Here is a 20,829-nt window from a genome sequence, read left to right as displayed (position 1 = left end):
AAATAGAGTTTGGTGTCCGTTGTTGGGGCCTCACTGACTCAGAGTTGTTTCTTCTTCACAGCGGAGAAGGAGATCGATGGTGAAAATGATAAAGTCATCAAGGAAGAACCTATGGATGTAGATGATGTGAAAATTGAATCCTCCATGAAAGATGAGGACAGTCACTGTAAGCTGGATATAATCAATGTCAGTGAGGGCTTTCATTTAAGGACTTGCTACAAAAGGAAAGTAAAATCATCCAAATTAGACGGACTTCTGGAGCGGAGAATAAAACAGTTCACGCTGGAGGAAAAACAACGCCTGGAGAAGATGAAACTGGAGGCTGGTGCTAAAACTGGGGGCATTCGGTCTGTGAGCCCCCAGAAAAACACAGATGAGCTACAGAGGAAAGGAAAAGAAGGAGGCCAGTTTGACATTTCCTCCCAAGATCAGACCTACATGTCAGATAAGACCCAGCCTGAAGATGCAGAACAGGACTCTTTGCCCATCAGCAGCATCTGCTCTACCAAAACTGGTGAGGAGGAGGAACCTTTGACAAACAGGCTGTCAAAAGGAGAAGGGCAGCTACTGGATGAAGGCTCACCTCAATCCTTTGAAGGAGAAAGCTCCATTCACAGTGATGGTAAAGAAAACAACTCTGAACCTACAACTGCTGATAAGTGTCGAGGACAAGAGGCTCTTGGGGAGTCTGAGAGTTCTTTAGTGGATGGTTTGAAGCAAACCAGTGCAGGAGGCAAAATCAAATGGGACATTTCAGAAACAAATGAAGAACCTTTGGAACAAAAACTACCTGTTACCAGAGTATCTCAGCGAGAACTTGAAAACTTAGGGCCAGTGGTACCTGAAAGTGGCTGTCGAAGAGATGCTGTGGCCACTCCTGAAAAACCAGGTTCAGAAGGGAATTCTGAGCAGCAGAGCAAAGATCCAGAAAACAATTGTATGACAAAAAGCCATATGGAAACGACGTCCTCTCAAGAAAGTGAAATGGAGGAAGAAATTCCTTCTGTAAAGACTGAAAGTAAATCTGAAAAGAAGATCATATTTCACCAAAAATCAGCTAATAAAGACCTAGAACCACTTAAATCAGGGCTGATTTCTGAAAGAAACCTGGAAAGTCAAACTTTGGAGCACATGGATGGGGTAGATGTTAACGAGGATTTACTGAGCTCCAAACTAACTGAGGCTAATGGTCAAAAGAAAGGTCAGGAACTGAAAGTGGAAACAAGTACCATAAACAAATATCATGATCAGACAAATGTAAATACTGACAAAAAGAATAATAACGATGATGAAACTGAGGCAGATGTAGAAAAAGAAAAATCATTGTTTCAAATGAATGGAAAAGACAGTGACATTAAAGGTTTATCAAATGATGAGTGCTCGGTGAAAGATACCTGTGAAGCTAAGGCAGGGGGTGATATTGAACCAAAAGTTAATAATATTAATAAATCCATTCCAGAACATGAAATAAAACCATTGACTTTTAAGGAATCTTCAGTGAAACCATTCATGAATGGTGACATCATGGTAGAGGACACAAAGGACAAAAATAATGTGGCCTCAAAGTCACATCTGCAGAGTTCACCTGAGTCTGGAGAGGGTCTTCAGCCACCACATGAAGTTCCCAAGTATGTGCAGAAAACTGAAGAAAACCAGCTTTCTCCTGAGAGATCTGCCAGTGTTGGCTCTGCTTCCCCATCAACACAGACTGTCTGTAAAGAAAAGACCCTGAGTAGTGAGACAGAATCCATGGAAACTGAGGTCACTGAGGAGAACAAAGTTGCTCCGTCGCCTGTAACCTCGTGTGAGGAATCCAGCCTGAGCGGTCACTTCGCTGACCGGAACGGGGTCCAGGCACATCAGATGGAAAACATGAATGGGGAAAGTAAAGTAAAAACTGTTATTACTGAGGTGACTACCACGACTTCAACTGTGTCCACGGAATCCAAAACGGTGTTTAAGGTGGCGGAGACGGGAGCTGCCAGTGAGGAGAAAACCACGGTGGTTTCATCTACAGAAAACTGTGCCATATCCACTGTAACCACCACCACCACTGTAACCAAGCTCACCACTCCAGCCACAGACAGCAACACTGATGTCATTTCTGTCCAGGAGCACAGTAAAACAGTGGTGACAACAACAGTCACCGACTCCCTGACCACCCCGGAGGGCACACTGGTGACTTCCATGACTGTCAGCAAGGAATATTCCACAAAAGACAAAGTGAAGCTAATGAAGTTTGCAAGACCCAAAAAAACTCGTTCTGGAACTGCCTTACCATCCTATAGAAAATTTGTTACCAAAAGCAGTAAAAAAAGCATATTTGTTTTACCCAATGATGACTTAAAAAAGCTGGCCAGGAGAGGGGGGATCAGAGAGGTTCCCTATTTCAATTACAATGCAAAGCCTGCCTTGGATATCTGGCCATATCCATCCCCAAGACCAACTTTTGGGATCACTTGGAGGTACATACTTTACAGTTTTGAGGAAGAGTTTAGGACGTGATGAAATTAATTGAATTTTAAAATACGAGTGAAATACATGTTTGTGTCCAAAACACACAAATTTTATTATTTAGTAATTTCCTATATTGTTCACTAAAAGTAGAATGGAAAACCTTTTTCCCTTTAGTTTGGGTGGGTATTTTTAAATACATTTTGATTTTAAGATATAATTCATACTCTGTCTTTTAGGTACCGACTCCAAACAGTCAAATCCTTGGCTGGGGTGAGCCTGATGTTGAGATTGCTCTGGGCATGTCTCAAGTGGGATGATATGGCAGCAAAAGCTCCACCTGGGGGAGGAACCACAAGGACAGGTATTATTACTTTAAATTTCAGGATTTCTTAAAGCAGCTCATAATTTTGAGTATTTATCTAAAGCTCTTGCTGTTAATTTTGAGTATTTCTGTAAGGGCTTAAAGTCAGCTGTGGCATTCGAATTTCTTTAGTCAAGAATTCTTACTAGTTTCTGTTTCTTTACCTTGAGTATATTGGGTTGATTGGAGATTTAGCTTTATTTGTTGCTGTTACTAATGTGTTGTAGAAACAACTGAAACTGAAATTACAACAACAGAAATAATCAAGAGGAGAGACGTTGGTCCGTATGGAATCCGGTCAGAGTACTGTATAAGAAAAATTATTTGTCCCATTGGTGTCCCAGAGGCTCCAAAAGGTATGTTTGTTGAGACATTTTCCCCCTCCCTCTAATCTCCTACAGAAATTAAGGTAACTGGATCTTTATGTTAATTCAGACCATGAAGGGAGCAAACACAGCTTGACATGAGCTATTCATTCACCTGTGGGAAACAAATGATGCCTTTAACAAAGGGATGTGATTTATCTGAAGCTGAAAGGCCTCCCTGTTCATAAAATGGGACTGAAAAAGACACTAAATCTTGGTTTACACTTTTATTTGGTTTTACCATTGAGCTTAATGTGTGTGTTTTGACTGTTCTCTAAAGAAACTCCAACACCCCAGAGGAAGGGACTTCGATCAAGTGCCCTCAGGCCAAAAAGGCCAGAAACACCCAAGCAAACAGGCCCTGTAATAATGGAAACTTGGGTAGCAGAGGAGGAGTTGGAACTGTGGGAGATCAGGGCATTTGCTGAAAGGTAAATGAACTCAAGTGAGCTTTTAAAGAAAGCAGCTTTAATTTGTGTGATTGTTAAATCAAAGTTCCCACTAGAGAACACGAACTTGGTCACTGTGATCAGTAAAAGCACATCTCTTGTATTTTTACTGTGCCTTTTGATAGTCAGGCTTTAAGTTGTCAAGCTGAACTATTTGCTGGTACCAAAACTAATTTATGCAGATATTACAGATTTGTTAGAAGTAATATTACATTAATTTTTCCATGCTTATGAACTCATCACTGTTTATGCTAAAAGGTTTTTACTGTAATGCCTGGAAAGGCATTAGGCTGCTTTTGGCATGACTTTTTCCATACCATATGTGTTAAATACTTCTATAATCCAAAGAAAATGAATGTGTACAAGTAAAGTGAAGGTAAATTCAGCCTGAGAATATACAAGTTATAAGATATTTTAAGTATTTTGTGCTAAGAGTTGGAACAACCTTTTTGAGTCTCTTGGAAAGAGTAATTTTAAATTAATGGTGTTACATAGGTTGTATGCAGTCTCAGATGCAATTATAAAAGCCAGTTTTAAAGCCATGACCAGTTTTTCAATGCTCTTCAGTCTTGACAGTTGTACTTCTAAGGGAATTAAACTGGATGAAACAAAATCCAGTTCAATGGTGGGATTTTCTGTGCTGGTATAACTTACTTTTGGTTGTGTCTTTGGCAGGGTGGAGAAGGAAAAGGCACAGGCAGTTGAACAACAGGCTAAGGTTAGTGAACAGAAGAAGGCAGAGGAATTCAAGGCCCAATTGGAGGCTCAGCTAAAACACCAACGTTTGGCTGCCCAGCAGGTGGGGAGCTGTTGGTGTTCCACCTGTCAGCAACTGGTCACCACATGTGTTATAAACGGGGAATTAACTTTATGCTTGCCTTACACCATTTTGCACATAGTGATACTGCAAACTAACATCAAACAATGCTGCTCCTGCTGTACATTTGTTATTTTGAAACAGGTTTAAAGCAAAAATTTGTCTTGGATTGCCTTTTTTTTTTTTTCTGCCTAATTTATAACGCTTTAAAAAGGTTTAGTTTGCTTCCATTTTAAAGAAGGCTGAGAAGCACCAATCTCCAGGTAAGGTCATCAGTGTGCAATGGAAAGCTGCCTTGGAATACAGCTGGCTTGGGAATACAACTGCATTTCATGCTTCAGTCAAATTGAATCTTTTGATTTTATTCTATCTTAAGTTGGCTGGATGAAGCCCCTTGATAATTTTATTTGAAGATATGTATATGTATTTATATATAAATGTATGCAATTAAAATTAGGGAACCCAACACCATGTTGGTATTTCACATACATTATTAAGAACTGTGCTTTTTTCCAACTCACTCCTTTTCATTTCATCTTCCTGAAGAAATTCAGTGGGCATTACTGCACTACTAACCAAACACTGGAATTTAAATTAATCAATACAGAGATAATTCCAGTAACAAAGGGAAAAATGTGAGATTAGTTGAAATTTTAGAAGAGCTTACTGATACTATCCCTTCACAAAGGGGCTCTCTGAATTAAATGTAACTTCTCAACAGTTACAGCACAGAAGGTGTCTGGGTAAGGTAAGGGATTTTGAAGCTAATTTTTTTCAGCAGGCTGCAAAGTCGATTTACATTTAAAAGAATATTTTTTAAAATTGCATTCTTAATGGTGAGGTAGAATGATACAATCTGTGTTTTCCTGTAACGTGCAGGAAGCTCTAAATTCAGGAATGTAAATGGTAAACTCTGTGTTGATGATGATGTACCACTTACTGACATAGATGTACACACACGGTCAAAGCCAAATATAAATGGATATTTTTTCAAAGTTTTGACCTTTCCGATTAATTTGAGACTAATATTTTGAGTTTCCTTAAAGTAAAATGTGCAGTGAAATTAGCATAAGCCAAGGATTTTAAAGTTGCTATAAGGAAAGTTTCTGGCTGTGTATTCTGAGCAGAGCTGGAGTTCTGCAGGAAGCCTGTTCTTTAATCCTCTACAGTTTGAACTAAAATCCTACCAGAGTCCTTTGTTTTTCAATGCTGGGTAGAGTGTTTATGTTGCAAAATCCGAAGATGCTAATTATCCCTTTATTCCATTTTCTTTCTTAATCCCCCAGAAACGGCTGGAGCAGCAGAAGCAGATCCCTGCAGGAGGGGTGGTGGCTGCAGCCACCACATCCAGCAGCACTGCCACCACTGTGTCCACTCCTCAGAAAGTCGTGGTGGGCCCCTTGGCAGGCCCAGTCCCCACGGGAACCAAAGTAGTGCTGACTACTAAAGTGGGTTCTCCAGCCACAGTAACATTCCAACAGAACAAGAACTTCCATCAGACTTTTGCTACTTGGGTTAAACAAGGCCAATCTTCAACAGGTAAGTGGCCATTTAGCATGGGAAGAACATGTGCTGGAGTTCATCCTATAACATCACATCCTATAAACTTCACATCTCCTCCAGAGTACGCAGCATTATTACATTTCTGGTTATCTTTGCTCTTAACTCTTGCTATGCCACAAGAACATTTCTGAGATGATACCTGTCTCATTTTTCTTTGCTAGGAAGTCTTATTTCTGACCTGTCTCATTAATTCCTGACAGTTGTCCTAGTAACCATTAGTGCAATCATTCTGTGGTGTACCATAATGTTTCCAAAACAGAATCTTTACCAAAGCAAGCATGACACATTCCAAAAAAAAAAAAAAAAAAAGTAACAACCATCCTGTAATTTGCTGTTTCATACTTGAAAAAAAACCAGTCATTTCACTGACTAATTGTTCTGCTCTAAACCTGCCTGTTCTGTGTGCCTCACTAGCCACTAGCACAGCTGCCACCTCAGCCACAACCATTGCCAGCACAGGGCAGACCTTCCAGCTCTCAGGCAGCCCAGTAACGATGGCAGGGAAAGTGATAACTAAGCTGCCACTCCCTGCAAACAGCAAGATTGTTGCCGTCAATGTGCCATCAACTCAAGGAGGTAGGGAAAGGGAACTGAATTCAAATGTATTCCAGCTTGCTGATTAATTCTCCATTGACACTATTTTCCCAACTGTGACTTGAAGGGGGAAAAATTATAGAGATAATTACAAGTTTCTAGAGGTTGTTCCCACCCCCCCCGCCATGTTGCATATTTGTGTCTGTAAGGGGAAAAATGCAAGTCTTTTTGCCTGTAAATTATTCTGCATTTCTTAGTGCAAAATTAGGAGCTTTGTTTTGAAATGTGGAATGAAGCATGCTTTTTTTTTTGTTATCTAAATCAACAAAACAATTTTCTTCATTAAAAAACCCTGCTGTTTTTAGTTATTAATGCTTACAGCTGCTCTTCACTGATGAGCAGGAGTTTGGATCCAGACTAAGATTAGCATTTTTTCATCTTAGCTCGAGAAGAGGACTTAATATTTTGATATTTGTGTATGTGTATTGGACGGAAAAGCTCAATTCTCTGTCTCCATTATACTTTATATCTGAGCAAATCATGAAGGCTGCTGGTTTTGTATTGAAATTTCTTAGGTGACAGGAGAAAAACTGCTCATTTTCTTCAACACCACAAACTTGTAGGTGGAAGGATTTTAAACTGGTCTCCTACATTTGAAATTAATCAGATTATAGCTTTTAATGGTTGTATAACACTAATTTGTGGCACCCTGTCAATGCAAGGACTTCTTTGCAGTTACCATCAAACTGATCTTTGTGAAGATTCACACTTTCCTTAATCTTATCTAAAATATCTGTTTCTTAACTTAAAATGTAGTTGGACTGTTGACAAAGTATCATGCTGCTTCTTTTTACAATATGACAAAGTCTCTCCCAGGAAATGCTCAAAGGTGTTCTAGAAACCTGGAGACTGAGTTCTAAATGCCACCCTGGAGTTGCATTGACTTCTTTTGCTGGCCATTCTGTCATTAATGACTTCTCAATTTTTCTTTAATTAGGTGTGGTTCAAGTTCAGCAAAAGGTATTGGGTATCATTCCATCAACTACAGGTGCAAGTCAAACCTTTACTTCATTCCAGCCAAGGACAGCAACTGTAACCATTAGGCCAAACACCACAGGGACATTAGGAACAACAAGCACTTCACAAGTAAGATGTTCTTCTGATTATTTAACTCCAAAAAAATGGGGGTGCCAAGATTTTTTAAGTTATTGACAGATATCAAAAGTTCTGTCTAATTGCTTTTCAATGTTTTTTCCAAGGAGGTACAACAGTTCTCTCCAGTTGGAAAAACTAATTGAGCTTGGTAAACTAGTGTGGGCGTAGGTGAAAAAATATTGGAGCTGCTTCTATCTTATTATTTCTTACTATATTTAAAAAAAAACCAAAAACAACCAAAACCAGAAACAAACCACACACCAAAAAACATTCAGGGCATATCCCAGGGTTTTTTTTCCCAAGTTTACACGTGGTCTCCACTCTGGTGTCCGTAGGTAGTGCCAGGGACACCGCTCCGCCCTGGAATGACAGTGATCCGGACACCACTCCAGCAGTCAACCCTTGGGAAGACCATCATCAGAACACCTGTAGTGGTGCAACAAGGTATTCTTCCAGCCAGTAGGTTCACTTTAATATTTAAATTTGCAGTGTCAAATCCGTGGTTTGTTTCTTCATAAACTCCTTTTGTATCGTTATGTCCCTCATTTTGATTCTTGACTTTTAACTCGTGCCTTTTTTTTTGGCTTTTGAATGTGTTGGTTGCAGGCTTTGTCACTGTGTTTCATCTTTGACACTGGGAAATCTAGTACTTATAAGTCCATTCATTTGGGGGAAAAAAAAACAAAAAAACCAAAAAAACAACTGAAAAAACTTAAAAACATTTAGGGTAATTCTGCATTGAGAAAGCTTGCCTTTAAGAAAAAAAAAAAAACAAACAAAAGAAGAAGCTAAGTGTCTGAAGTGTTCCCTATGTATGCAAATTTGAATAAAATAGAAAACATTTTGCAGACTTTTTTCAGTCAATCACCCAGACAAATGGTTTGTGAAGAAAATTTATGTGCAAACTGCAGTGTCTGCTTCACCTGTGTGATCACCATCACACCCCATTGCAAGCTGGGCCTGGGAGGTTTGCTGTGCTTATGGTTAAAATGCTGGAAACATGTTTCTTATCTCACATTATTCCCTTACAGGTCAGACACAGCAAGTGGTGACTCAGATAATCAGGGGTCAGCCTGTCTCAACAGCAGTTTCCAGTACCAGCACAGCTGCTTCCAGTGCTGGGCAGAAAACAGTCACAAGTTCTGGAACTCCCCCTCAGCCAGTGCAGCCACAGACCCCCTCGCAGCCCCCTCGCCCTCAGCAGGGGCAGGTGAAGCTCACCATGGCCCAGCTCACCCAGCTCACACAAGGACAGGTAAAACATTGTCCAGCCCTGGCTGTGCAACTGTGCCAACACCTCCCAAGCCTTTGGATTCCAGCAGTGTCGTGCATCTGCTCTTCAATCTGTGGGTCACCTTCATTTGGGGTGACCATTGGCGTAATTACAGGCTGAAAGAAGCTTGAATAGTGCCTGGAAAGTTTTAACTATTGCTTCCTGTTGGATTCCCCAGTAAGGTGACTGGCATCAGGATTGTTTAGCAGTGTGGAAAATAGTGTTTAATAGCAGTAAGGGACATAATTATTCCGGATGACCTGTTTCACAGACCTTCAGATCAGAACGTTCGTTCCTTGTCTTCTGATTTTGTGTGAAGATTTGGTTTCCATTCATGTTATTCAGAGTCTCAGAGGAAAAATTACAGTAGCTGGAAGTGAAGGAGGAAAAGGTTCTTTAAGCTTCTGCTGAGATCATGAGAATCTGTCAGCAAAAAATAAGTTGAGAATCAAGCATGGGCTAAAAATAGACTTCATTGAGTTATCACAATACCTGTTCCACAAATTATAAATAATGTGTATGAATGATTGTAATGTACAGGCTGCTGGTTGCTAGGTTACATTTTTTTTTATGTGGAACAAGACTCTGAGCTGAAGGAGGGCAGGTTTAGATTAGATATCAGGAAGAAATTCTTCCCTGTGAGGGTGGGGAGGCCCTGGCACAGGTTACCCAGAGAAGCTGTGGCTGCCCCATCCCTGGGAGTGTCCAAGGCCAGGTTGGAGCAACCTGGGCTAGTGGAAGGTGTCCCTGCCCATGGCAGGGGGTGGAAGATGATCTTTAAGGTCCCTTCCAACCCAAACCATTCTGGGATTCTGTGAGTTTCTACACCAAAGACACAGAAGAATTTTTGTAGGGACCTTACTCTCTACTATGGGTTCACAAAATGTGTAACTAACTCCAACCCAGTCATCTGTTGATGATAGAATTGTTGAAAGTGTATTTTAGTATTTCATGATCTCAAATGCTAGTTTTGGGTTTTAGGGATATGGTATGTGGTAACAGTATTGAATTCTGAAATCCAAACCCCTAATTGTTCTGATTTTCAGCAAAGTCTGTCTAGGAATTATATCACTAATACATCAACATTAACTTTTTTTTCAGGGTGGCAGTCAAGGCTTAACTGTGGTAATTCAGGGACAAGGTCAGACTACTGGTCAGCTACAATTAATCCCTCAGGGTGTGACTGTAATACCTGGCCCAGGACAGCAACTAATGCAAGCAGCTATGCCAAATGGTACAATTCAGAGGTTCCTTTTCACCCCACTCCCAGCAGCTGCTACTACAGCCAGCACAACTACAACCACGGTTTCTACTTCAACCTCGGGTAAGCATCGCTCTGCTCAGCAGAAAAAAGCTTCAATTACAGTTGTATGAGAGTTTTCCTGCAGTTGGAGAGGGTCTGTTATTACAGTAAATTTGTTGGAAGTGTACTGCAAAGCCTGTTGGATTTCTGCATAGAGCTTTACAGTAGTTCTGAGAGGTTTGAATGAGTCAGGCTCATAGATGTGCCATTTGAAGTTAATGGAATGCTTGTTTTCCTCGTTTCCAGGTACAGGGGAGCAGAAGCAGGCTCTGCAGGCCCAGCCAGCATCAGCACTGCCACCAGTTCAGGGACAGCCTCCGAGCCAGCAGCAGTCCCAGGCTCCGGCGCAGACCCCGCCTTTGCCCCAGCCCGAGGCTCAGGGCCAGCCCGAGGCTCAGACTCCAGCTCCTGGTGACTCTCCAGTCCCTCCCGAAGCACAACCGTCTAAATCTCCGGCTCAGTCTCCAGCCCAGGCTCCAGGGCTCTCTCCAGCGCCAGTCCCGATCCAGCCACAGCCCGCGGTGCTGCCCCAAGGCCAGTCCCAAGCCCAGGCTCAGCAACCAGCTCAGGTGCAGACTCCAACCCACCAACCGAGCCCGATGCAGCCCCCTGCTCCCATCCAAATTCCAGCTCAGCTGCAGCAGGTCTCAACCCTTCCGAGTTTAAATCAGGTTCCTGTGCAATCCCCAGCTCGTCCTCAGCTGCAACTTCAGCAGCCTCCAACAAAAGTTATTGCAGTGCCTCAGCTTCAGCAGCGAGTGCAAGTTCTCTCCCAGCTGCAGTCCCAGGTGGTGGCTCAGATACAAGGCAGTTTGCCCCAGCAGATCAAGCTGCAGTTACCCCTTCACATCCACCAAAGCAGCCCAGGGCAGGCTCACCAGATTCAGAATGTGGTGACAGTGCAAGCAGCTAGTGTTCAGGAGCAGCTGCACAGAGTTCAGCAGCTCAGGGAGCAGCAACAGAAGAAAAAGCAGCAACAGATAGAAATTAAACGTGAGCACACCCTTCAGGCTTCTAATCAAAGTGACATTATCCAGAAACAGGTAAAGTTAACAGAAGGAAATTGAACCTTAATGAATGAAACAAAGCTCATTTTAAATGCCTGTTCTTGTTAACAATGTTAATACATTTGATAGGCAGTTAATTTGATTCTTTCGAAGTTAGTGCAGGATTGCTTTTGGCCATTTAATTAAATATTCTGAGTTAATTCAGCACATCGAGTCACTTGTATCATGTTTGCATTCCTCTGTCACCTTGATTCAACTTACCACTGGCTGCTGGGACAATCCATCTTTATTCTCAGTTCAGGAAAGACAGGTCATAGCCAGGAGAGCTGATGGTCAGAACACATGTGCAGTACTTTCATTACCTGAAAACTGAGGTTCCAAAGAGGTGTCTGAGATGTAAAGCTGTTGGATGGCTGCAGGGCTTAAAACCAAAAAATAGATATATCAGGCTCTTACCATTTTTAAAATAAAACAACCAGTCACTGAGGAAATACAGTCAATTTACATTTAGACCCTGGGTTTAAAGTTGACATAAGCAAAATATCCTACTCTGGGGGTGGGATGTTAATTTGCAATTTCTTTTTCAATTTTCAAATAACTACTTTAAACTAGCACTGCTCCCCCGATAAAATCAGCTTTATTTTGTCAGTGAGTGAAAAAAATAACACTCCTTTTCTTTAACTTAGGAAATGTCCTGGTTCTCCCAGTAATACTGTGAAATACTGGCTAAAGTGTTCATCTTTTATTTTGGATTCTGTGTCATCCTGCAGGTGGTTATGAAGCAGAATGCTGTCATAGAACACCTGAAACAGAAGAAGATGCTGACTCCAGCTGAGAGGGAAGAAAATCAGAGGTGAATGTGCATCACAGTGAATCTCTAGATGTGAAAGCTTTACATTTATAACCTCTTTTAATGGTGGCATAACAAAACACTGGTTTGTAAAAACCTGCTTAAAGAAATGTTGCTCGTTCAAAATTGCTTCAAGTAGCACTTATAATGATCTTAACTTTGATTGAATCCTGTGTAATCTCAATTTTATTTTGATTATATGTTATTTAAGTAATGTTATTTATCATGTTTGGAGCTGGCCACAGTTTTTAAACTCAAAGTAAAACCCATCCTTGAAGGAGCACAGAATGGAGAGTTAGTGGTTCTGCTGCAAAAAAAAAGCCTGGTTTTTGTTTGTCCTTTATCGTGGCCATTTGTTTCCATTCTTGTCCTCTGCACATCCCACTCTGCAGAAGGAGCTGAAGAGTTGGGAGACAGTTTGACAAACTGGGAGATTTTATGCTGGAAGCTGCTAAACAGAAATTTGAAGTGTGTGTCATTTGCCTTGGGACTCCTTTTCACTCCTGCAGTTGCTTCAATTAGATAATCACAAGTTTGTGTGTCAGATACTAAGAAAAAGAATAGTGTGTTTTATAAGATTTTAATCATCAAATCACAAGCTCAGTTGATTACAACACTATCACTGGGTACTACTTATTTAGTGTGGACAATTGCATAAGGAATAAGGTGTGTTGGATATTCTCCTCATTTAATGGTGTCAGACAGCCACAGTGGTATTTCGACTGACAGAAGTCCAATTTAAAAAAGGGGAGAGAAAAAGGTTCTAACTAGCCTGGTTCATGGTGCAGCTGTCTTTCCATCTCACTGATTTATTCTTCTCCAAAAATAAATAAGCAGGAAAATAGATTTATAGTTGAGTGTACAGCAAACAGATGAAAAATTAATCCTGAGCTGTCATTAGTGAAGAAATTGGGAACTGTTTTATAGTGAATTTTATACAGTGAAAACTATTTGTCAGTCCTTGGGCCAAAACACAAAATCCTAGTAGGATTTGGTGGTCACTGGAGTGAGGAAATGTCTGCTTTAGGAGTTACAGGCTTCCAACTCACTTTCATCCTGAATCAGAATAAACATCCAGCTCTTTCAAACAAGGTTGTGGAAACCAGATTGAGTGAAAATGTCTTTAATCATATTAAAGCCAAAGCTTTGCAGGGAGTTGTGGAGCAATTAGTACTCAGATCAGTTAAGGCCCTCTTGAGCCTAATAAGGGTCTTGATCTCTCCCAGCAGTGTAAATAAGCAGGAGTGGGAGCACTGTGTGTTACTAAATTTACCTTGTGCATCTTAAGAAATACGATAATTTAGCTTGCAGTGACTGGAGACCTGATCCTGCTTTCTCAACTGGGAGTTAACAGGCAGCTCAGCACAATGTCCCTTTTCTTTATTCCTTCCCTAGGATGATTGTGTGCAACCAAGTGATGAAATATATTCTGGATAAGATAGACAAGGAAGAAAAACAGGCAGCTAAGAAGCGGAAGCGAGAGGAGAGCGTGGAGCAGAAGCGCAGCAAACAGAACGCCACCAAGCTCTCAGCTCTGCTCTTCAAGCACAAAGAACAGCTGAAAGCTGAAATACTGAAAAAAAGAGCACTTCTGGACAAAGATCTACAGATTGAAGTGCAGGTAAGGGCAGAGTCTCAAAGACTAATTTGATTTTAAGCTGGGGAGAACATTTATGTGTGAACCTTTGTTTGCTCAGTGAGATTTTAAGGATACTTGCAGGAAGAAGCTGTGGTTATGGATCCTCTGCCGACCTACTTTATGTCCTTTGGATGCCTCTTGGTTTTCTTGTGGACTGAAGTCACCTTGTTTTTTTTACAGCCAGTGGGCCAGAGTAGCCCAAGAGTATCATCCCTTAATGTTGTGTGAATTACAGTTTAAGAACATGAAAAAAATGCATATTTAAATGGATTTAATTGTTTTCTTTTCTTTAAGTGTGGGGATTTTTGCCTAGACTGTAATGCTGTCTTGAAATAATCATATAAAGTGCCTCCCTCTCTATTTATTCATTTAATACACTTCAGGAGGAGCTAAAGAGAGACTTGACTAAAATTAAGAAAGAAAAGGAAAAGGCCCAGGCAGCAGCTGCTGCAGCAGCAGCCGCAGCCGCCGCAGCCGCAGCCGCTGCCCCACCACCACCACCACCAGTGCCACCAGTGCCACCACCACAGCAGGCAGCCAGTGTCACCTCCTGCTCCTCCACCACTGTCCCAGTGCCAGTGTCCTCCCAGAAGAGGAAACGAGAGGAGGAGAAGGATTCCTCGGCTTCCAAGTCCAAGAAAAAGAAAATGATTTCTACTACCTCAAAGGAAACGAAGAAGGACACAAAGCTTTACTGCATCTGTAAAACGCCTTACGACGAGTCCAAGTGAGTAGTGATGCCACAGCCCCTCCTGCATGTTCTTAGTGTAGGCTTAGTGTCAGTGTTAGTGCCAGGCAGTGCTAGAACTGGAGATAGTGGCAGGTCGTTGCAGTGATCACTGAAGTATAGAGAATAAAGTCTCTATTTTCCACTAGCAGTTACAAATATTAACATACCTGATTTATGCTGTTACTGTTCGTGGTTTATATTTCCTCGTTTGCATGTCTCCATTGTGTGACCTTCCTGTCTCACATGCACATACTCTTTTCTTTTTTTTCCTTCCGCTCTGTTACTCTTTCTTTTGCTGTTTTGCCTCTGCCTCAGAAGCAAGTGACAACTTGGTTTGGGCATTTTCTTGTGGATAAATAGTTTTGGTACCGTCTTCCAGTATAAAAGACTTTTTTTTGTAAGTCAGTAGCCAGTAAAGGGGGCTCTGAGCCACTGGACTGCAGTTCACTTTGGACAATGTTTCGGGTAGAAATGGTTTCCATTTAGACTTTGCATCCCAGGGTTGTTAAAAATAAAATGAACATTCAAGCATTTGACAAAGTGAAAACTGCAGTTCTCTGTAGTTTGATTCTGATTGTGAATGAGGACAAATATTTATGCTACGTACAGAGTTTGTGAAGAAATGTTGTAAGTGGTGGAGTGGGAGATCCAATGGATTCCAGGGAATAGTGTTACAGATTCCTGCCTAACAGCAGCAGTTAGTAATGGTTGACATCTGAGAGCTGTGTAGAGATGTATGTAAAATAAATCTGACTTCAGACCAATTCCAACTGAGTATTTATCTGCTCAACAAGTGAGCAGATTCACACTCAAAAGTATGAATTGCTGCCATTTGGTGGTGGATCAAATGCTGATAACAGAGAGAAACCATAGAGCTGGAGTGGTGCTTTCACTCCAGAAATGGTTCTTCCTTCCAAGTTAGGGCCAGGACTAGGGGATCTCTTGAGGTTCCCTCTAGCCTTTTGTGGATTTTAATTATTTTTTTAAATGAAGTTGAGGTCTTAGGGGTTATTTTCCTCTTGGTTGTTGAGTGGCTCTGCCCATTCCACCAGTCCTTCAGCGTGGGGAATGGGGCTGCTCCCAGTGCTGCCAATCCTGCAGAAAGGGCAGAGGGATGCCCTGGCTGGGAATTCACTGTGACTTCTAAGGAATATCACTGAAGGAATGTTGTCTGTGTCAGGCTTTGTCACCCAGTGCATTTAGGGGACCCTGTTCTTTGGTGTGATCCTGAACAGAGGTGTGTTACTGCCTCCAGTTAGTGAGGGGTACAACTGGCACAAAAATGAGAGGAACAAATTCTGTGAGCAAAGGGATTTGATTGTCAGACTAACTCTGTGGTCACAGACTGAATTTTGATAGCCTGAATCATGTGCTTCAGTGCACTGAATAAAACTTGAAGAAAATGAAAGGTTAATAACTCAGTAGTATCCTCAGCAATGTGATTCAGCTCTGCTGCTCTGCTTTTTGTGAGTTTTAAATTTGATATTCTTACAAATGGTGGCTGTACCATTGAACTCCTTAATCCTTTCCCTGTTTGGAAAGGAATTAGTCAAGTTTTAAAACAATTTTGTGGGAAACATTTTTTGTTTTCATACATACGTAGGCATCAGATCTTCCTCTTTGTGCTGGTGTCTCTTTTCTACTTCAGAAAAGATACATGTGCTAATTGAAGAGCGAATTTGTGGTATTTTATGAATACCCTGTACATTTTTTTGGATGTAGTAAATTCTGCTGCGTATTTTACTGCAAATTTCTTATGTTTGGCTCTCATTTGTGATACTCCAGGGCTATAGGGATTTGCTGATATTGTTTTTGAGGATGGTCAGTGAAGATATCTTTCTAAGATTCCTACTTAGATCCAACTTCTTTGTTAAAGCATGGTGTGACACCTGTTCCACAGTCCAGTGCAAGGTTTGGCATCCACACCTGGATGTAAACTGCTTCCACATCCCCAGGAGCAGCCACAGCCCCTCTTGGGAAGGGAACACAGGCTGAGTTGTTGAGAGTTGTCAGAACCTCTGTCTGTCCATTCTTTATGGAAGTTGGGTCATGTCTTATTGCTTTTAGGATTTTCCTGACTGCAAAATATAAGAGAAAAGGCAGGATCTGGGTGTCCAGGGTGTGTGCAGAGGCCCAGGGAATTAGAGATTGTTTTGTGGAACGTGGGGTAGGCACTGCCCTGGTGCTGGTGTGGTGTCCCAGGGGTGTTGCAGACTGACAGGATGGCAGGAATTCCTACAGCAGCACGTGGCAGGGGGTTGTGTTCTCCAAAATCCAGGAAGATGGAGGTTCCCAGTCCGCTTGCTTTTGCTCAGGCAGAGAGAATGGATGTGCACCGTCCCCATCTGGTTGTCACGAGTCACAGGTGTGTCCTGAGATGTCCATACACGAGTTACAAACATCCTTGCATAATATTTTGCAGTTTTGTCACATCATTCTGTGCAAGGTCCCATCCCCATGGTTCTGTCCCTGGTTCCCTTCACTTTGTGTCATACCATACCTGGTTCTGTCACACAGCTGTGTCTGAGACGAGACATTATTCACTCCAGAACGGTCCACATTCCACTTTGTCGCAATTTTAAGTACTTTATTATCAGTTTTTCAGTGCACACCCCCCCCAAAAAAATACCCCACCAAGATTTAAAATTGACAACCATGCCCTGACCCCATTTTCTTTCGTATCATGTTGTACCAGTAGTACCTACACATGGCTGGTTGCATGTTCTTGTAGTGTACTTGTAACTCCTAGTTGGTGTTTGCGCTTCGCTTTTGTTTTTTAAATTAACTGAGACCTACATTTTCAAACCTTAAGGAAATGTTTCAGTGGCTTTTGAGCTGCAATTTTGAAAATGTAAACCTTTTTCTTTGGCCTTGTCTTTTTGTGCCTTTGATAGTTTTTCCACATGCACACTGAAGACAGTAGATTTTTAGCCCACTCTGGTTATATATTACTATGTACATATTAATACATGTGCATTTGAATTTAAAATTGACCCAAGTGACCTTACTGCCAGTCTAGCTGCAGCATGAGACAAGTTTGTAAGGGCAGGGAGCAGGGAAACTTGAGACAGAAAGCAGGCCAACAGCAAGTACGTCAGAGAGAAGCGCAGGGAAAAGTGCCATGCCATTTGAAATGACAATTACATTGTCATTTTCATTGTGAACACTTTTAGGTTCTATATTGGCTGTGATCTTTGTACTAACTGGTATCATGGAGAATGTGTTGGAATCACAGAAAAGGAGGCTAAGAAAATGGATGTGTACATCTGTAATGAGTGTAAACGGGCACAAGAGGGCAGCAGTGAGGAGTTGTACTGTATCTGCAGAACACCTTATGATGAGTCGCAGTGAGTTCGGATCAGAACCTCTTATTCCATGTTTAGGTAGCAAACTGCTCTGACTGTGCTTTCCTGTTCCTTGCCAAGCATAAAAAAGAAAAAAACCCGAGTTATTCTGCATATATTGTATTCATTCGTAATACAAAATTGCTTTCTGGTAATTGTCTTCTCCCCCTCCCCTCCTTCCCCGGTCCCCCAAATGTTTCTGTTCGGTAAATGTTTAGGAAAAGTGGAGTTTTCAGGGTGGTCAAAATGTGTTGTAGTTTTTATGCCAAAACACCGTGAATTTAAATTGGGATTTATTTTACTTTATAATTTTTTTTATTTTTTTTTTAACAAGGGATTGTTAGATTAAATGACAAATGCTGTATTGAGTGGATTTTTTTGTGCTTTGATCTGGCTAGAAAACATAATTTTAGTGTGGGGGTGTATGGTTGGTATATGAGAGATATATATATATATGTATAAATATACATCTTTTACTGTAAGGCTTTGTGTCATAGAATACCCCTCCTGTATTCAATTACAAGACTGAAGCTCCCATATGAAAAATGCTTGTATGGAGTGAACCAAGCCCTAGTTTTAGTCCAGTTTGTGCAAAATGCATCTTGAATTGGTTTGGATACTGGCTGGGTGAGACTTCTGGCTTTCCACTGTTCCTTTCATCTCTAAAGCAGAAGAATGATTTTTGCAATCTCAATTGCTTGAAAGTGCCTATTATAAAATTCAGGAGCTTGTTTTGCAATGGTCTGTAATTTAGCCTGTTTGTAAACACGAGAGCAGCCGGAATAGCGTCGTTAGAATTTGTCACTCCGAAATATCACGTTGCACTGTTGTATTGAATAATCATGCCAAGTTATCTGCTTGGGGATTGCAGGTTTATGTGTTTAAATGCAAAGCTGGCATTGAAGAGGTGAAGGCACTGACACTTGGTTTGGCTCTTGCAGATTCTACATTGGCTGTGACCGGTGTCAGAACTGGTATCACGGGCGCTGCGTTGGCATTTTGCAGAGCGAGGCCGATCTCATCGACGAGTACGTGTGTCCCCAGTGCCAGTCCACAGAGGATGCCATGACTGTGCTCAGCCCCCTCACTGACAAGGACTATGAAGGGTTAAGGAGAGTCCTGCGCTCCTTGCAGGTGAGGAGAAGGATGGCAGCACCTTGGAGTGCTTCACTCCCTCCTGAGCCTTGGAGGAGGGTTTGGTTTCTCTGTGGTAACTCTTCATGAAGAGGGAGTAGCAAAGCTTTGCTTTTTGGTGAGAAATGCCACTGGGTCAGCTGCAAACTTGCTTGACATTACTGTGCTGAAGAATATTTACAAGAATTACTATATCAGTGCTTCTGAGTCAGTGAAACTAAGCAATGTCTTCATTGAAAGGCTTTTAGGGGAAGCAGGTTCAGAATCCCAAAGGGCAGAGTGGAAACCCAACTGCACAGGGTGTGGAAGGTCCAATGTTCTCTTCTGAACAAGGTGCATTGCTCTGTTCTCAGATCACTTTGTTGTGGTTTCTGTTCTACATTTCTGCACTGTAATTCAGAGTTAGCAGATTTCAGTGTTCTCACAGGGGGTCGTTATCAGCATGTAAATGATGGCATCCTGATAATAAGAATAACATCACTGTCTGATACAGTATATTTCTGGTTTGTCTGTCACTCCCAAATAGGCTTTTTCTGCTACAGCTGTAAAGAATTTTTAAGAATTCTTAAAATTCTTAAAATTATGGTAACAGAAATCCTGTAAGTAATATTTTTGTTGTCCTATATTTTGCATACATTTATGGAAACAAATTAATTTTTTGAGTACTTGAAAGCACTCTCAGTAAATTCATTCCATACTTTTCCATGCAGCCTGTTCAGCACAATATCCTGTTATGTCTGAATTTCACATTATTTCCTGTTTTGAAGCCCAACTACTCGGTCATTGACATTTAAAACATCAGATGAGAACTAGTCACTTTTTCATATAATGCTGCACTTTTTCCTTAAATTCAACTCTAGACCCCAACAGATAAAAGGATGATGAAAATATTTAGCTATTAATAGTGCTAATTTAATTTTCTTTTTAATTCTGTCCTGTTTCCCTGCCAGGCTCACAAGATGGCATGGCCCTTCCTAGAACCAGTAGATCCCAACGATGCACCAGATTATTATGGTGTCATTAAAGAACCAATGGGTAAGTGTTGGTGAGAAGAGCCTGAGTGAGGGGATTTGGGCTTTTGAATGCCAGATTAATTCCCTGCTGACCAGTTCTGACCATATGTTGTAAAATACCCAGTTTGTGCAGTGAGGCAGGTGAAACAATGTGATTTCTCATTAATATATTTAGAAGTTCATGGGGGTTAAGATACCTACTTCTGGCTGTCTCCTTTCACCAGATGAAATGTGGAAGTCAGTGCAGCAATAGATTAGAATTCTTGTTTTTAAGTTGCTTTATTTAAAGAGGACAATTTTGTTATGTTTTCCTTTTGCTGGTTTTTTATGTCTTTGTGCACCTACAAAGTTTGGGATATTACTCCAGAGGCTGAGGAGAAGGTGGTGCTAACACAGGGAAGTGTGACATGCAGCTTAAGATGGAGTTTAAAATCATCTTCATCTGACTTGATAGAGCACTAAATTTTGTATTCCACGTAATTTGTTTGTAGGAACAAAATGGATTCAGATGTTGTGCATGTGGGGAAAGAAGAGAGGGAGATGCTGCAGCTTTATGGTGCTTTACTCTGGTCTCATTAGAGCTTAGCAGGTAGTTGGGAATAATCTGGATAAGCACTTGAATGTGAAACCTGGGAAGATCCACCTCCTGAGGGAAATGCTGTTGGGAATGTTATTCCTTTCCTTCCATTATGGGACCAGTAACTTTTCATATCTCTAAATGAGACCCAGTGCATCATTTGAGCTTTCCCACCTACTCCTTACTCACCCTAGAAATAGGAAAGGTAAATTAGCATCTTGGCAAAATTGTAGTATGTTGACTGAAAACAATATTTTT

General features: G+C 41.3%; 1 protein-coding gene across 19 annotated transcripts in view; it reads left to right on the top strand.

Moving 5' to 3' along the window:
* The window catches only part of BPTF (bromodomain PHD finger transcription factor), a 62,010-nt gene that overhangs the window by 27,543 nt on the left and 13,638 nt on the right, over positions 1 to 20,829 (top strand). For 7 of the 19 annotated variants that reach the window (XR_003535637.1, XR_003535636.1, XR_003535635.1 and 4 more), the window contains exons 13-30: positions 62 to 2,465; positions 2,694 to 2,818; positions 3,046 to 3,174; positions 3,464 to 3,614; positions 4,308 to 4,350; positions 5,736 to 5,988; positions 6,427 to 6,588; positions 7,544 to 7,692; positions 8,037 to 8,160; positions 8,733 to 8,956; positions 10,076 to 10,298; positions 10,524 to 11,320; positions 12,055 to 12,137; positions 13,530 to 13,755; positions 14,157 to 14,500; positions 17,677 to 17,850; positions 18,789 to 18,981; positions 19,932 to 20,016. Coding sequence is in view for 16 of the 19 variants with exons in the window: in XM_027691979.1 (XP_027547780.1) it covers positions 62 to 2,465; positions 2,694 to 2,818; positions 3,046 to 3,174; positions 3,464 to 3,614; positions 4,308 to 4,350; positions 5,736 to 5,988; positions 6,427 to 6,588; positions 7,544 to 7,692; positions 8,037 to 8,160; positions 8,733 to 8,956; positions 10,076 to 10,298; positions 10,524 to 11,320; positions 12,055 to 12,137; positions 13,530 to 13,755; positions 14,157 to 14,500; positions 17,677 to 17,850; positions 18,789 to 18,981; positions 19,932 to 20,016 (5,889 nt within the window). In the remaining 3 variants the exon portion in view is untranslated. Of the gene's footprint in view, positions 1 to 61; positions 2,466 to 2,693; positions 2,819 to 3,045; positions 3,175 to 3,463; positions 3,615 to 4,307; positions 4,432 to 5,735; positions 5,989 to 6,426; positions 6,589 to 7,543; positions 7,693 to 8,036; positions 8,161 to 8,732; positions 8,957 to 10,075; positions 10,299 to 10,523; positions 11,321 to 12,054; positions 12,138 to 13,529; positions 13,756 to 14,156; positions 14,501 to 17,676; positions 17,851 to 18,788; positions 18,982 to 19,931; positions 20,017 to 20,829 lie in introns of all 19 variants that reach the window. The other 12 variants (XM_027691989.1, XM_027691985.1, XM_027691982.1 and 9 more) reach the window with 8 other exon arrangements.

Source organism: Neopelma chrysocephalum, unplaced genomic scaffold (assembly GCF_003984885.1).
Source record: "Neopelma chrysocephalum unplaced genomic scaffold, ASM398488v2 Primary Assembly neopelma1_84, whole genome shotgun sequence".
In the NCBI taxonomy this organism is placed as follows: domain Eukaryota; kingdom Metazoa; phylum Chordata; class Aves; order Passeriformes; family Pipridae; genus Neopelma; species Neopelma chrysocephalum.
Note: the sequence above shows the minus strand (reverse complement) of the source record. Positions and strands in the feature narration are given on the sequence as shown.